The 17886-nt window shown below is 36.0% G+C and overlaps 1 protein-coding gene across 2 annotated transcripts; it reads left to right on the forward strand.

Moving 5' to 3' along the window:
- The first annotated feature begins 10125 nt into the window (after positions 1-10125).
- Positions 10126-17319, forward strand: LOC307129050 (cell surface glycoprotein CD200 receptor 1). 2 transcript variants are annotated; one of them, XM_079821167.1, is made up of 7 exons: positions 10126-10616; positions 11870-11917; positions 13322-13624; positions 13857-14135; positions 16251-16371; positions 16459-16522; positions 16646-17319. In XM_079821167.1, the coding sequence occupies exons 1-7, from the start codon at positions 10547-10549 to the stop codon at positions 16736-16738; spliced, it is 978 nt and encodes a 325-aa protein (XP_079677293.1). In that variant the 5' UTR covers positions 10126-10546; the 3' UTR covers positions 16739-17319. The 2 variants fall into 2 exon arrangements, with proteins under 2 accessions (XP_079677293.1, XP_079677294.1); XM_079821168.1 differs by lacking the exon at positions 11870-11917 and having other exon boundaries at positions 10230-10616; positions 16646-17292.
- The last annotated feature ends 567 nt before the right edge of the window (positions 17320-17886 follow it).

Here is a 17886-nt window from a genome sequence, read left to right on the forward strand (position 1 = left end):
AGCGAGAGCCGTCTGGTAGTGTTAATGTTTCACAAAATATCTCCGTTTTATGTCCTTTTCAGGTGAGAATGTAGTTGTTTAAAGCTCAAATCTGTGGTTTATTTATAAAGAGCGCCTTTTTGAAAATGTTTGAGTTGTGAGCTCCAGTGGATCAGCGGCGCTCAATCGCTCATTAACCACACCGAGAGCAGCCTTTCCTCAGCCAGACCTTCTGCCGTTGGCTCTGATGTCTCTGTAGTGGTTAACCATAAGATATGATTCGTCTTGTGTAGATCTAACGGCTGATCTTTGCTCTCATTAATCTATAATTTGTTCCCTGACAGATCGTTTTGTCTGAGGGCAAAGTGAAGTTTCATAACTTTATATTTTTAAGCTATTAAACTTTACCGTTGTAGTCTCCTAACGCTGACTTTGTTTGACTGAATTGCTTTATTTATTGTATAGCTTCTTATACCTTTTACTTACTTTTATAATGGCTATTGATCACACATAAACTGACATTTGATGTTTTATAAACAAATTTCGGGAGAAGCACGTTCAGATAATTAAACCTAACTAAACACAAGTGGAGCACCCTCAGATAATTAAACCTAATTGAACATGGGAGGAGCACATTAAAACTAATCAGTCAATCAACGATAGGAGGTGTATATAGACAGCCGATTTACCTTCCTGTCGTTGACAGTTTCTTAGCTTCCCCCCACCACCCCTTCTCCTCACTTTCTTAATTAAACTCCCATAAGACATCAGCACAATCATAAAATACATGCAATCTAGTCCTAGACTATTTCCATCACGGGGGGGATACTCTGGGTTCGGAGTATCAAATTTCAAAATTCAGAGCCCGGAGCCCTCCCCCGGACAGCACGCCAAATACGCATAATCTTTACTCTATTTAATTTGATGTAAGTGTGAACTCGTGAATTAACAAAAAGAGACTGGGTTGTGCTTTGTCATATTTCATTTTATTACAGTGATAATCATAGCCTATATATGCACACATATTAATGTGTTTTTTTGCATTGAAGATAATATGTATTGCCTGCACCACATTTGTGTGGCTATAATATGTTTAATATTTTTTTTTTATGAAAATGAAAAGAGGCAGAGTGGTGTGCTATCTTATATTTCATTTTATTGTAGCCTAAAATAAATACTGAGTGATACTGTCAAGAACGCTGCTTGTCCATTAGCAGAGTACGCGGACTAGTGTCCTCCCGTCCTCGGGAGTTCATTCTCCGGAGTCAAACTTGGCAAGTCACGGACGCAAGTCAGAAGTTCACGTACGAAATATGTCATAAAACACCACTGCCTCATTTCATAAAAATTTTTTTTTTTTTTAAACATAATAGCCACACAAATGTGGTTCAGCCAACGCATAGCTAGGCCTACATTGATTATCTTATATATTTATAATAAAACGAAGTATAAAATACCCTGCCTTTTTTCGTTTACATTTAAAAAATAATATATTAAACATTAATATGTGGTTTGGGTTAGGTGACCAGAATTCTGAAATGGAAACCGGGGACATTTCCTATTTGAGAACACAATTACAGACAAGAATGCATATTGAGAAACGGCCAGAGTCTCAGATGTTTCTCCGTCGCTCTGCATACGTCATCTCCATCACTCTGTCTATCCAATTGCAGCCAGAGGCATTTGAGCGACGTCCGTTGGTGACGCCCCTTTGGAAATGATTTGTCTATGAAGCTTTGCCAGACCATAACTCAGTTACTACTGAGAATGGTCTGGTTTTAACCAGGCTACCCTTCTTCAGTATTAGACGCTGAGCGAAGCCTGTTTGATATTGTCCCAGGTTGGAAAAACTGTCCGTGGTGAAATGGGCCGAGCAAACGAACATCTTTGAATTAAATTGGGGCAGAGTATCCGGTTATAGATAAACATCAACCATGCCTGTTTACAGTTTTGTTCTGTGACAAGTGTATGAAAAGTCCTCACGTCCCCTGCACAGCCTGGAACATAACATTTATTTCCATGATCTGCCATTTTCGCTATCCTCACGTGACGCTTGTTCACAATACATGCAGAACTTCCGATGATTCGGCTGTGCATTTCCGCCTGGCTTTGAACATGCAAATGTTGGGGGCGTACATATTGATGATCCCGACTGTTGCGTAACCATCATCTCCGCGTGTATGTCTACGCTGTGTGAGTCCGCGTGTATGTCTACGCCGTGTGATTCCGCGTCTATGTCAATGCCGTGTGATTCCGTGTGTATGTCTACGCCGCGTGATTCCGCATGTATGTCAACGCCGTGTGATTCCGCGTGTATGTCAACGCCGCGTGATTCCGCGTCTATGTCAATGCCGTGTGATTCCGTGTGTATGTCTACGCCGTGTGATTCCGCATGTATGTCTACGCCGTGTGATTCCGCGTGTATGTCTACGCCGTGTGATTCCGCATGTATGTCAACGCCGTGTGATTCCGCGTGTATGTCTACGCCGCGTGATTCCGCATGTATGTCTACGCTGTGTGAGTCCGCATGTATGTCAACGCCGTGTGATTCCGTGTGTATGTCTACGCCGCGTGATTCCGCATGTATGTCTACGCTGTGTGAGTCCGCGTGTATGTCTACGCCGTGTGATTCCGCGTGTATGTCAACGGCGTGTGAGTCCGCGTGTATGTCTACGCCGTGTGATTCCGCGTGTATGTCAACGCCGTGTGATTCCGTGTGTATGTCTACGCCGCGTGATTCCGCATGTATGTCTACGCCGTGTGATTCCGCGTGTATGTCAACGCCGCGTGATTCCGCGTCTATGTCAATGCCGTGTGATTCCGTGTGTATGTCTACGCCGCGTGATTCCGCATGTATGTCTACGCCGTGTGATTCCGCGTGTATGTCTACGCCGTGTGATTCCGCATGTATGTCAACGCCGTGTGATTCCGCGTGTATGTCTACGCCGCGTGATTCCGCATGTATGTCTACGCTGTGTGAGTCCGCATGTATGTCAACGCCGTGTGATTCCGTGTGTATGTCTACGCCGCGTGATTCCGCATGTATGTCTACGCTGTGTGAGTCCGCGTGTATGTCTACGCCGTGTGATTCCGCGTGTATGTCAACGCCGTGTGAGTCCGCGTGTATGTCTACGCCGTGTGATTCCGCGTGTATGTCAACGCCGTGTGATTCCGTGTGTATGTCTACGCCGCGTGATTCCGCATGTATGTCTACGCCGTGTGATTCCGCGTGTATGTCAACGCCATGTGATGCCGCGTCTATGTCAACGCCGTGTGATTCCGCGAGTATGTCTACGCCGTGTGATTACGTGTGAATGTAAATGGATTTATAAACATACTAAATGATGTTTTTTTGAAAATGTAAAAATGCAGAATGTTTCTTGTGATGGGTAGGTTCAGCGGCAGGGGCAGTGTGTGTGTGTGTGTGTGATGGGTAGGTTTAGGGGTAGGGGCAGTGTAGGGGGATAGAATGAAACGGCGTTGATAAACACGCTAAAAAGCGATTATGCATCTTGATAACACGCCAAAATGGCATACGAATTGACGTGTCATACATATGCCATTTCATGAGATCAGTCTGCTGTATGTGATGTCCATGTACTGAACTCTTGTTATTCAACTATGCCAAGGTTAATTCAATTTTTCATTCTAGGGCACCTTTAATCGGTGGTGGAAATGGCCAAGATTCACTGGGTGGACCATAGTTGGGGACATATTTTTTATTTTTAAACAATAGATACAAACCCCACCATATTTATGTATAAAATTTGCATAAGCCTAGCGTTTGGAAGCTACTGCATGGATAAAAAATGGAACATTTAGAACTGTAACTCTGTCCCCCCTTGAAATTCACACCCTGGACTGCATTGATGGTGTTTTTTTTTTTCTCTTTTCTCTCTTGCTATATGAGAACACTTTCATTTTTCTAACATGCTAAAAGTGTTAGTGAATAGTGAAGTGAATTATTTATTATTATACAATTTCATAAAAACCACTGGTGTGAGAACAATAAACCTGTGGCTGTTTTTCTTTTATTTTTTACAGCATGTGGTTGGGTTAGCCTGCAACTTCTTCCAACCCCTGCTGGCAGAGAACTTTCTCTAATGGCGGCTCTTGTCTGTTCTCATGATAGAGTAGAGAGGTGGTGAGATACATGATCACACGTTCACACAACCGAAAGTACCTCACGCGCCTCCATTACACTGCATTTCGCAGCAGATCATCTGATTTGCCGTAAATGATAGTCTTCACAGTAACATTTTAGAGGATTGTTTCTCTGTGGTTTGTGCTCTTAACTTTTCACACATTAAATATATGTTTGTGTAGGTGTGTTTTCAGAGAGAAAGCAACACGGAAGATTTACCAACAAACATTTATTTACTCAACACATTATATTAAACATTATAAAGCATCATGTTTGGAAGTTCAAAACCCCACTTTAGAAAATATACCATGTTTCCAACAATGACTGTTATCAAGATCAAGATATCATAGTCTACATTCAAAAGTCAAATATCAAGCTCAAACATTTCTCGTCAAATTCTTCCAGGACCAAATGATCTGAGATGCTATTTTTATTGTTATGTTAATGTACTGTTCATTACAAAACTAAGTTGATACTAAAATTAAACATGAACATGTACAGCAACCTGTGAGCAATATATTTTCCTCTGGCCCACTTTAGCACAGGTGATTTCGGGGAAGATTCCTCAGACTGTGCAAATGTGAGTTGCGCCCACTGTGTATTTATGTTCGTCTAAGTACAAGTTGTCTACTACAAGCAGGGGCGCCGCTAAGGGGGGGAAAGTTAGGACTATTCTAAGGGCCCACACACTTTTGGGGCCCCCAGAGATTGGTTTTATTAGTAGTAACAGTACAAGTAGTAATGTAATGGAAATAATAAATGTATAATCTACCAGAGTTACAAAAAGCAAAACACTCCACTCATGAACTGCTCACGGGTTAAAACGACATTTGCTCAAATCCCACTCCCACATGACATTTATTTGTACTGTAGGCTACTATCATTGTTGTAGCCATTAAAAAAAAAGTTATTTAGTTTTATATTTATGTTTAAATATTATAGTTATTTTGTATGTCTATGTTGTCAATCTGTCCATCTATGTTGATTATGAAAAGTGAACAGCATAAGTGAGAAAGGACACATAAGATGTGCAATGACAGGAGACATGGAGTGGGTCAGACATGATTGTGACCACTTCATTAAGTTTTGTTTTGTATAAATTGTATCTTAATTTTAATCAATGTTTCATTAGCCAATTGGGGCATTCTGGGTAAAGCGAGCAGAGCTTAATTGGTCAGTATTATTAAATTGCAGACAAAGATTTTGGATAGCTAGGTTGGTGCGGTAGGGGGCCCAACATCATATTTTTTCATAGGGCCCAAAATTGCTAGTGGCGCCCCTGACTACAAGTAAAGTTTAAATTTACGAATGCACCTCCAACCCTAATATTGTTACCATCATATCTTGTGTGGCCATCAAAATAAACCAAGCTCAAACTTAAAACCACTGTATGGAGATATAGAAAGACCACAGTCGTTCATTCAGGTCTGAGATGAGGAAAACCACAGTAAAGCACATATGTTGGTCTCATATTATATTTTGCTTTAAACAGATTCCCAGTTGAACTTCCTCAGCCAGCTGCTGCCAGCTCATTCTCAAACGTTTTCAGGGTGATGACTGTTCTTGCTGAACTAATAATAACCCCACCAATAGGTGGAATTGTTTAAAGGTGGATTTTTTTAGTAAGCATGGAACTCACAGGATGAAATTGTGTGGTTAAAACTCTTTTTAAAGCTAATGTATGAGTTCAGAAGAGAGGTAAACAAAGAAGTGTCAAGTTGGTTGTTTGTGTCAGGGTAAGGTGTTGATAATGTAGGCTTTGTTATATGTCAGCAGAACAAGGTCATTTCTGATTACATTGCAGATTGCAAAGAGCATGTTCTTTCTAATCTGTAGCACTTCATCAGACCTCTCACCACACCAACACATATTTGATCTGACAACGGCTAATACCGATGTGTGATTGGAGGGGGGCATGGCTAACCACATCCTCTGTGACTGCATCTGTCTGAACTATGCACAACATCTGCACAAGAATTAACTGACTCTGCTTTTTCATAACCTCATTCAACATGCAAGGAATGTCCAGCAACTGACATTTTGCTACATAATTATACACCTAAATTTTCAACCTACTGAGATGTGAAAAAACTGAAATTAGCTAAATCAATACCACACTATATTTATTACGCCACATGTTTTTTCCAATGTTGTTTTGGACTCCGTTGATTTTCTTTGCTTAGACAAAACAGTCAAAATATCTTCTTTTATGTTCCACTGAGGAAAGAAAGTCATACACGCTTGTGACGACGTGAAGGTGAATAATAGCACAATATTCTTTTTTGGGGAACTGACCCTTTAATTTATCTGTTGATCTCTACTGAATTCTGCTTCTATTGAACAAAACAAAGTTTTGTGCAAACTAAACTGGATATTTCACTATTGGCCATGGCAACATACTGCCACTAATTTAATTAATTTAATAAAGTACTAATAATTTTATAATAATAAATAGTAATATTTTTATTACCCTATATATTCTTGCTCTTTTGATTTCAACACAAATTGGTGCCATTTTGCATCTTAGACATACAGATGGTTGTAAAAATGGTCTTGGAGGACTTATTTTAAAATATATCATAACATGATACCTTAGATGCCTAAAGAGATGGATAAAAAGTTTAGATGTCTAAAACATTGGGGAATGGTGAGAGAGAGAGAGAGAGAGAGAGAGAGACATAGCTTTTGCATTGTCTCTTCAAATGTAAAAGGTTAAGAACAGATGCACTTACTAAATATGACAGAGTAATCAGAGTCCCCATATCCAAGCAGGACAGGTAGCCCTCGAAGGACAAGGGTTCCTCAGTTGGCTAGGCTGACTTTAGTGGGAAACAAGAAATTCCATTAATGCCACAACAACTCACTATCAGTATGTTTGCAGTATTTTTATGAAAATATACTTACATTTCCAGATGTTCTTGTCTTATATCATCTGAACAGAAAAACAATTGAAAATATTAACGTTAACAAAGTCGATGCAAAAATATAAAAGAAAATGACATTATTTATAATTAAAATTATAATATTGCAATGCTATTCAAAATACACCTAAATCAACAAATCAAGGTCTCTGGCTCTAAAAAATGACACATGCAAACTTTCTTCATGTTCTTTCTCACAGAAACGCACAATTAAACTATGGTTAAGTACATGGTCATTATTTATTAATATGTTTCAATATTACAAATCAAATAAAGAATCATTTGATATCTCATTTATACCATCACAAACCCATCAATAAAAATTGTAGCTACGTTAGCAAAGTTTCACCAGGAAAAATTTGTAATCATGGCTGCGTTGCGTTGCGTTTTATTATAGCAATGTACCATTACGATTTAACCAAACATTTCACTGTTAAAAATTACACAAAAATAACTTTACTATATTTTTACTTACCGGAATTAAGATTGCACACAATGTCTCCATCTTGATTTGAATCAGCAGCAACGAGGTGAAAAGGACCGCCTTTTGTAAATATCCTCCAATTAGTGCATTAGTTCTCTTGTTGCCAAGCAGAACTCCTTGCATGGCCAATCACATAAAAGCAAGACCGGAGTGAGCTATTTTAATTAATTATAATTTTAAGTGCGTAAAACTTGAAATCTTAAGTGTATGTATTTTGTAGGTTAATAAGTTATACTAACTTACATTTTTGAGTATTTTGACTAAACTAGTAATATTTAGTCAATATTACTTGATTGTTTAAGTAAAGAGTAGGGTTTTCAGTGCAAGCCAAGGATTGATGGGTAAGTTCCTGATTCTTAAGGAGGCTACTTTATTCTATAATCGTGATGGACTTGTGTCTGTGAATATTAAACGGCAAAAAGACAGTTTAAATATGAATCCTGCATGTTCTGCGTGTCTCTGGGTTCCCCCAATCTATATTGCTATATTGAGATGAGCGAAATGGACTGAAATACAGTGAGGAAAATAAGTATTTGAACACCCTGCTATTTTGCAAGTTCTCCCACTTAGAAATCATGGAGGGGTCTGAAATTGTCATCGTAGATGCATGTCCACTGTGAGAGACATAATCTAAAAAAAAATCCAGAAATCACAATGTATAATTTTTTAACTAATTATTTGTATGATACAGCTGCAAAGAAGTATTTGAACACCTGTCTATCAGCTAGAATTCTGACCCTCAAAGACCTGTTAGTCTGCCTTTAAAATGTCCACCTCCACTCCATTTATTATCCTAAATTAGATGCACCTGTTTGAGGTCATTAGCTGCATAAAGACACCTGTCCACCCCATACAATCAGTAAGAATCCAACTACTAACATGGCCAAGACCAAAGAGCTGTCCAAAGACACTAGAGACAAAATTGTACTCCTCCACAAGGCTGGAAAGGGCTACAGGGAAATTGCCAAGCAGCTTGGTGAAAAAAGGTCCACTGTTGGAGCAATCATTAGAAAATGGAAGAAGCTAAACATGACTGTCAATCTCCCTCGGACTGGGGCTCCATGCAAGATCTCACCTCATGGGGTCTCAATGATCCTAAGAAAGGTGAGAAATCAGCCCAGAACTACATGGGAGGAGCTGGTCAATGACCTGAAAAGAGCTGGGACCACCGTTTCCAAGGTTACTGTTGGTAATACACTAAATCATGCATGGCACGGAAGGTTCCCCTGCTTAAACCAGCACATGTCCAGGCCCGACTTAAGTTTGCCAATGACCATTTGGATGATCCAGAGGAGTCATGGGAGAAAGTCATGTGGTCAAATGAGACCAAAATAGAACTTTTTGGTCATAATTCCACTAAACTTGTTTGGAGGAAGAAGAATGATGAGTACCATCCCAAGAACACCATCCCTACTGTGAAGCATGGGGGTGGTAGCATCATGCTTTGGGGGTGTTTTTCTGCACATGGGACAGGGCGACTGCACTGTATTAAGGAGAGGATGACCGGGGGCATGTATTGCGAGATTTTGGGGAACAACCTCCTTCCCTCAGTAAGAGCATTGAAGATGGGTCGAGGCTGGGTCTTCCAACATGACAATGACCCTAAGCACACAGCCAGCATAACCAAGGAGTGGCTCTGTAAGAATCATATCAAGGTTCTGGCGTGGCCTAGCCAGTCTCCAGACCTAAACCCAATAGAGAATCTTTGGAGGGAGCTCAAACTCTGTGTTTCTCAGCGACAGGCCAGAAACCTGACTGATCTAGAGAAGATCTGTGTGGAGGAGTGGGCCAAATCCCTCCTGCAGTGTGTGCAAACCTGGTGAAAAACTACAGGAAACGTTTGACCTCTGTAATTGCAAACAAAGGCTACTGTACCAAATATTAACATTGATTTTCTCAGGTGTTCAAATACTTATTTGCAGCTGTATCATACAAATAAATAGTTAAAAAATCATATATTGTGATTTCTGGATTTTTTTTTTTTAGATTATGTCTCTCACAGTGGACATGCACCTACGATGATAATTTCAGACCCCTCCATGATTTCTAAGTGGGAGAACTTGCAAAATAGCAGGGTGTTCAAATACTTATTTTCCTCACTTTATATAATAAATGCTAAAATAAAATGTCTTAGCAATGTATTAAACTGCAAATTAACATGTATGGGATCTTTAATATAACAAATACGATACATAAAATGTCATACATGTAATATGAATGTTTAGACAAGATTTCTTTGGCCTGTTTTGGACAGATTATGAAGTGTAAAATATCAATAAAGCTTTTGTTCGCAAAAACTAAATACAGTACTGGTCAAAAGATTGGACACATTATGGATGTTTTTTTAAGAAGTATCTTATGCTCATCAAGCATTTATTTGATCAAAAATACAGAAAAAGGAGTAATCTTGTAAAATATTGTCATTTGTATTTGAGATAATGAGGGAAAGAACACATTGAAAAATGTATCCAAATAGCCTCTTCATCGCTCTTTTGAATTGTACATTACTCACTTTAATAATTATACCAGCTAAATATCACAATCAACACATAACACACTGCCAAACTGCAATCTTCTTGCACTAAGAATATGCTCTCACTTGAATGCAGTGGTTAACTAGACAGGAAGTCAGCATTTTCATGTGGGAGCAGAATATGAAATGATAAAAAATAAAAAAAATGGAGGAGTGTACAAAAACGTCACAATGCTGAAGGAAACAAAACGAGGAGAACTCAGACAAGGGAAAGAGAGAATGAGTGAAGTTTGATAGAGAGATAAACAGATGTGGGAACCTTCGAAGCTCCACAAATCAGCATGTATTACTTCATTCTTAAGGCTTTGATAAAGTCAGTCTAACTTCACAGCAAAGAAAAAGATTTCATGACATTTCAGTGCTTTTGGAAAATTTACTTTGACTACAAGTACACACAGAAGTGCGCATAACTTAAAAAGGAAAGAAAAAAAACCACATTTTAAGGTGAGCGAAGAGAAGTTTGACCAGAGATTTTCATTGTAGCGATGGCGAACAGTAAGACATTGATGCTGATCACCCTCCTAATTATCTTTATCGCAAGAAGTCACACAAAAGGTGAGTTTCAATTCATTTTTATATGATACTCTTTAGATCTTTTTTGTATGTAGACGATTTGGCCTTCAGATCTAATATCTTCTTAGTCTTGCATCAGTTGTAGATGGATCACTTGATTTGGTATTTTATTTCTAATTAAATGTATATGTTTATGGCCTGGTTTCACAGAAAAGGCTTAAATTAAGCAAGGTTTAGGCCTTAGTTCAATTAGGACGTTTAAGTAACTTTTATAAACGTGCCTTTGAAAAAAAAAAAAAACTACTGGTTGGTATCTTGAGACAAAACAACGGAACTGACTAGATAGATTGCCTGGGCCTAGCTTAAGCCTTGTCTTTGAAACCGGGGGTATAAGTGTCCCAAAATACTTGGGTATTTGCTTAATGGTGAAAATCTTAGCCTTGTTTAATTCACTCAGACAAAGTATATTGAAAGTGTGAAGTGAATCATGTGGCTTAACGTTTGATCAATATAGAAAAAGTCTACTTTTATATTCTTCAACTTAAAATGCAAAGACATTTACAGTGAATTTATGCTTCAATGGAGTTCATAATAGATGTACAGCAGACTGAGGAATCTGTTCAATCACGTGCATGCCTGTAGAGGCTTTGTGTTTGTTTGTGTTTGTTGCTATTTCGAGAGGACGTGCCATGACGAAGCGCTCTTCCTCTCAGGGGGGATTCTTGGGGGGAGATGAGTTGTTGAGGTTTTTGAGGCTGACAGAAGAACCAAAAAAAAAGAAACTGTAAATGTAGAACAGTAAATGTAGCCGTTTACTTGGAACCATATGACATTTGTGGTGTGACTTTTTACATCCATGCCATTGAATGCCATATGGCAGTCGTTGATTTAGGCCAGGTGTTCAAACTACGTATTCTTCAGAATTAGGGCTCGTTCTTCTTGTGCTAAAATACTAAAGTTTGTCTAATCTTTGAACAAAACTGCACACCTGACTAACATTAAAGGGATCGTTCACCCTAAAATGAAAATTCTGTCATCATTTACTCACCGTCAAGTTGTTCCAAACCTGTAACAACTTGAGGGTGAGTAAATGATAACAGAATTTTCATTTTTGGGTGAACTATCCCTTTAACAAGAAATATGACAAATAAATGGACTAAGCCTTCAATATCCCACACTTACTAATGTCATAACGGAAATTAACTGGAATACTCACTTGAGTGAATGATTCTGTTTCCATGTGCTGAGCGCTCACATTAACCTGTTACTAACATGCTGTGCACTAACTGTCTTAGGAGATCAAGACATTCAAAATCAAGATGCTGTTGAAAACAAACTGACAGGTCAGACAATGTACACTTTTATCATTTACTTTTTTCATTTATATAAATAACCTGGCACTTTTCATGAATAAGGTACAGAAAACGTGTATAAAATTGATTAGAAGTGAAACAAACTGTTTATAGAATTGTATAGAATCTCCATTTTACGGCGAAATGCGTATGTTGGATGTTTTTAAGCTAGGTGCTTTTCATGCTGAGATGATTAGTCATTTGACATAATTCTCAAAAAAAATGTGCTTCTAATGCTTTAAAAAAGGTTTCGAGACACTAAAGTGAACTCTATTGATGGAAAGTGCCAACTGTTACATCTTTTGTCAGAATAGAGCTGCTGTGTGTTGTAACTATTTTTAGGGTTAAAAAAGGAAATGACACACCAAAGGATAAAACTAGTCTGGCATGAGAGATAAGTTTAGTGTATAGAGGGGGGAAAAAAAGACAAAATGCGTCAAAATACCCACATTTTACACTCCCGGTCAAGTTTGAAATCATTTTATTTTATGTTTTTGAAAGAAGTATCTTTTGCTCACCCAAGTTGCATTTATTTGATTAAAAATAGAGTACACATGGTAATGTACTTTGGTAATGTTAAATTACTTTTTTAATTTAAGTATATTTTAAATTGTAATTAACTCCTGTAAAAATCATTCTAATATGCTGATTTGGTGGTCAATTATTAATAATGGTCCTTACTATTATATAGGTTGAAAACAAAGTTTTTGTTGCTTAATATTTTTGTCGAAATCACAATATTTTTTTCAGCATTTGATGAATAGAAAATGTAAAAGTAGCATTTATTTGAAATATAAATCTTTTGTAACATTACAAATGTCTTTATTGTCATGTTTGTTTAATTTAATACTTCCTTAAATAAAATAATAAAGGTACTATTTTTTTTATCTTACTTTTGAATGGTAGTGTATCACAGTTTACTCAAAAATACAGTATTAAGCAGCTGTTTTCAGCATCGTTAATAATCAGAAATGTTTCTTGAGCAGCAAATAATCATAGAATGATTTCTGAAGACTCATGTGACATGGAGACTGGAGTAATGATGCTGAAAATATGCCATCACAGGAATACATTTTAATTATGTATTAAAACAGAAATATATTATATACTTTAAGAAATATGTAATATTATTTTCACAATATTTACTATTCTTTCTGTATTTTTATCAAATAATCGCAGTAATGGTGAGCATAAGAATTTTTTTTAACAACTTAAAAAAATATGAATTATTTCAAACTTTTGACCAGTAGTGTATATTCATATATTTTAATTATATTTGAATTTACTTCATATGTCAAAAGTAGACCAATTTTGTATTTATTTATTTAGTAAACAGACATTTTACTCTAATCCAATATTTAATCTGATTTTGTACAATACATTTTTTCCCCTCAGTTTTCAAAGAGCAGATCTTTGTGGCGGGCGCCGATGTCACTTTACGGTGTGCCGATAATGTCACTGATGCCAAATGGAGTGAATTCATTTTTATTGTGTGGAACATCAGCAGGCAAGGCAAAAAATGTTGGCTTGGTTTGTCACCCAATCCGGGTGGCAATTGTACTAATAAGAAGAGGCTGGTCAACACCACAGATGGAGTTTACCTATTCATTCCCAAGATTTCAAACGATGATGAAGGGTTTTACTCTTGTGATTTATCATATAAAGGAGGAAGTAATGCTGTAAATGTCTCTGTAAGAGGTGAGTACAAACACAAATTATTGTAACACTCTTGTAAAAACTGTGAAAAAAACAACACAGGATCACTGATCACTAACAACTTGATGTTACCTAATACAGGGATAGACTGTCATCATGAGCCAGTGAAAATTTAAATTAGTTGTACAAAACATAGTATTTAGAGTTAGCATTGAAGACAATGGTACTGATATCATACCGATATTCAAATTAAATTAAAGTTCTTTGTTTTTAGTTACTCAACTGGAAACTCACCTGGACATTGAAAATGGTCAGAGGATTGCCGTCTGTAAGGCCACATATAAAGAGACGGCACCCACTCTTCACTGGGAACCTGCCTTGAACTTTTCCTTCAAAAACTCTTCTGTCAAGAAGAATGACACATTTTTTATTATGGAGAATCGAGTACTTCTGGATGATAATGTGTCCATCAGTAACTTCAACTGTGTGGCCTCATACCCCTCTGTGTCTGGCTCTGTGCTGCAGAAGAGCACGCTTAATATTACAACAAAAGGTGAACACACTTTACTGAAGTTGACAATTGTATGTGGATCAGTAGTAAATTCTGTTTTGAAATCAGACACAGTGTCAGATAAATCAGCGTTATATGAAATATGAGGCATATGATGAGTAAAGAAAACAAATACATGTAAATATATATATATATATATATATATATATATATATATATATATATATATATATATATATATATATATATATATATATATATATATATATATATATATATATATATATATATATATATATATATATATATATGAAGAGTTCAGATGCAAAAGCCTCTAAGTCCGTCTGACGTTTTTCTTTAAAATAAGCATTTTTTTCAGGCTTCTATGTTTCTACCTAAGTACCGGTACTCCTGAATGGGCTGAGGCTGGGATTTAGTGGGTTTGAAGTGAAAGTATTTTATGAACGTGTACTATATATATATATATATATATATATATATATATAAAAAACAGAAATCAAGCTATTTTACACAACACATTTTAGATGAGGTGAAAATTATATTCACCATCAAAAAAAAAGAGAATTCTCATTTTATGTATGTACAGTATTGGTGGACATGTTATTGCACAAATAAACCAGTGAGAGTGTGAAAAGTCTTTAGAAAAGTTTACTATTTTCTAAAAGTCCACACGGTCAAATTTTCAAATATTGTGCAAAAAAAAACACTCTTTGATTAAATATGGAGCACATTTAACCACATTTAGTACAGGGGCTTGTATTACAAATCGGTTTTGACAATATTACAGACTTTATAGAAACATGAACTAACAATGAACAATACTTCTACAGCATTTATTATTAGTGCTAACATTAACACACACACACACACACACACACACACACACACATATATATATATATATATATATATATATATATATATATATATATATATATATATATATATATATATATATATATATATATATATATATATATATATATATATATATATATATATATATATATATATGCACTGTGAACTAATATGAATGAACAATTATATTTTATAAACTAACATTAATAAGGGTTAATAAATGCTGGAATAATATTTCACTCATAGTTCATGTTAACAAATGAGACCTTATTGTAAAGTGGGTAACACTTTACAATAAGGTCTCATTTGTTAACATTAGTTAATGTATTAACTAACACACTTTTAAAAAGTTGCTTACAAATTTAAACTTAAATTGCATTAAACTGGCTTAAAAAATGAGGTGAAGATTTCTTAACATATTTTGATGAGTTAAAGTAATGTAAAAACATGTTGTTCTAACTTCTTGATCTTATCTTTTATACAGTACATGAACTAACCACGAGCAATACATTTGTTACTGTATTTGTTCTTCTTTGTTAATGTTAGTCAAAAAAAAATACAGCTGTTCATTGTTTGTTCATGTTAGTTCACAACTAATGTTCATGTATTAGTCAATGCTGAAAGATTAATAAATGCAATAGAAGTCGAGTTCATTATTAGTTCATGTTAACTCATGTAGTCAACTAATGTTAACTAATGAAACCTTATTCAAATAAAAATGAAAATAGTTAATGCTCTGAACTAACATGAATAAACAATGAACAATTATATTTTATAAACTAACATTAATAAAGGGTAAAAATGCTGTAATAATATTTCCCTCATAGTTCATCATGTTAACTAATTCTTAACTAATGTTAACAAAAGAGACCTTATTGTAAAGTGTTACAACTTTATTTCATATTTTTAACAAATGGGGGTGAAAAAACATGTTTTTTAATGTTTACAGTGTTCTTGTTACGTTACATAAGTAATAACAGTAAATTATGCATAATTACATGCAACTAACCCTCAACCAAACCCTAACCCTATAGTAAGTACATGTTGTTAATTAATATTACTCCGTACTTAAATATATAATTACACTGTAACAATGACACCGTAAAATAAAGTGTAACCCAAAACCCTAATCCTATCTCTAAATCTATAGTAAGTACTTGTTGTCAATTAATATTGCTTAGTAAATGTATAATTACACTGTAACAAGGACACATATGGTAACATTAATTATTATTACAAAGTAAATTATCTTCTCTCTGTTTTTTGTTTTTTTTTAAGTTGTTTTAGAATCGGAAGCAAATGAAGTTCCATGGGACATTATTGCCATATCATCTGGTTCTTTGTTTTTTATGTTTGTGTCTCTGGTCGTGGTTTACTCACTGCGCAGAAAGCTCATAAGGTGGGTTTTTTATCGCTTTGCATGGTATGATGACTAATTAATACAGTAATGTCTTATCGATGTCTAATATCTTTGTGTTGTCTTTAGTGCATTGAAGATGCTTTGCTGCAAATCCAAAATCCCTCCACCAGCTGAAGAAAAACCACCCCAGGTGAGACGTCTCTGTCAAACCCAGTTATTTTGTATATACACACCAAACTCAATTATTCACTATGTAGAGTCCATTGTAAAAGTGCTTTGTATTGCTCACTAAAGCGTATGTCTGTGTGTTTAGCCTACTGATGTCGAAGAGGTGGAACCCTATGCAAGTTATGTACAGCGAGTCAATTCCATCTACAACTCCTCAGCTGAACTCTTTAACGCCTGAGAGTCACAACACACACTCACTTTTCATGATGAAACAGGATATCAGAAGAGCACTGAGAATTACGAGGGCAAAGACATGTCTGTGGTCAGAATTTGCACATGAAAAACCATACTAGTGGAAAAATAGTCATCTCAAGAGAGCATCCCCAAAGCAAACAGTGCCTGACTTGAGCAACAAAAGTTACACTGAGTCAAATCATGAAAGATGATGACAGAGGAACATTTGTCTTAGTATGTAATGAAGAATGACTGGGATAACTTCAGAATCACTGATATCACTAATATGTAGATTTGTAGACAGAGCCTGGTTAGAAATTAATCATAATCTTTTCACATTTGTACAGATATCTTTCCTTTCAGAGAGTAAAATGTAAAAATATACCTATTGTCCACTTATAATACTAAAGAATTTACCTTGTAAAGAGAGAATATTTCACATATTGCACAGAATTAAAATGATGTAAATAAATGTTAGTATCACTTCACATTTCAGTATTGCATATGTTCTTTTTTGTTCTTTTGAGTTTAATAAAAAGGGTTTTTTGTAACAATGGCATCGAAGGACCATTTCAGTGAACCCTTCTTAAAAGTGTGAAGAACATTTTAATAATCTAAAGAACCCTTTTCCACTCACTCTTGAAAATAAAGGTTCTTTCTTGGCAATGGTGGTTCCTTAAAGAAGCTTTAACATCCATGGAAGGTTATAAAGTTTCTTTATTGTAGAAAAACATCCAACATTTTTAGATGGATAAAACGTTCTTCACGCTAAGAAAAACACGGTTCGCTTAAGAACTGTTTCTGAAAGTTTCTTCAGGGAATCAAAACTGGTTCTTCTATCCCTTTTGGAACCTTTATTTTTAGAGTTTATGGAATAGAAAGGTTCCATGGATGTAAAAGGTTCTTCACGGAACATCTACGTCAGTTTTTTTTACCTCTGATGTTGGTTGTATCTGTAAAAAATAGGCCTTTCTAGCGGGCCACAAATGATCACTGTTTAATATAAGTATGTGGCTTGTCACCTTTTAAAATATCCCCATCAGTGTTACAAATGATTGCAACATTGTGAGATTTGTGGTCAGGTGATGGCGAGTCAGACCCTTGAGTCTTTGTCATTTGTTCCTTAAGGAAAAAATCTCACAACGTCCCCTT

This window comes from Gobio gobio (genome assembly GCF_949357685.1).
Source record: "Gobio gobio genome assembly, chromosome: 7".
In the NCBI taxonomy this organism is placed as follows: Eukaryota; Metazoa; Chordata; class Actinopteri; order Cypriniformes; family Gobionidae; genus Gobio; species Gobio gobio.

Bases quoted from the DNA above. Each gene is read 5' to 3' on its own strand.
- LOC307129050 (XM_079821167.1), top strand. From the start codon at position 10,547: ATGGCGAACAGTAAGACATTGATGCTGATCACCCTCCTAATTATCTTT. The intron at 13,625-13,856 runs GTGAGTACAAAC...CTTTGTTTTTAG, and splicing joins TGTAAATGTCTCTGTAAGAG to TTACTCAACTGGAAACTCAC. The intron at 16,372-16,458 runs GTGGGTTTTTTA...TGTTGTCTTTAG, and splicing joins CTGCGCAGAAAGCTCATAAG to TGCATTGAAGATGCTTTGCT.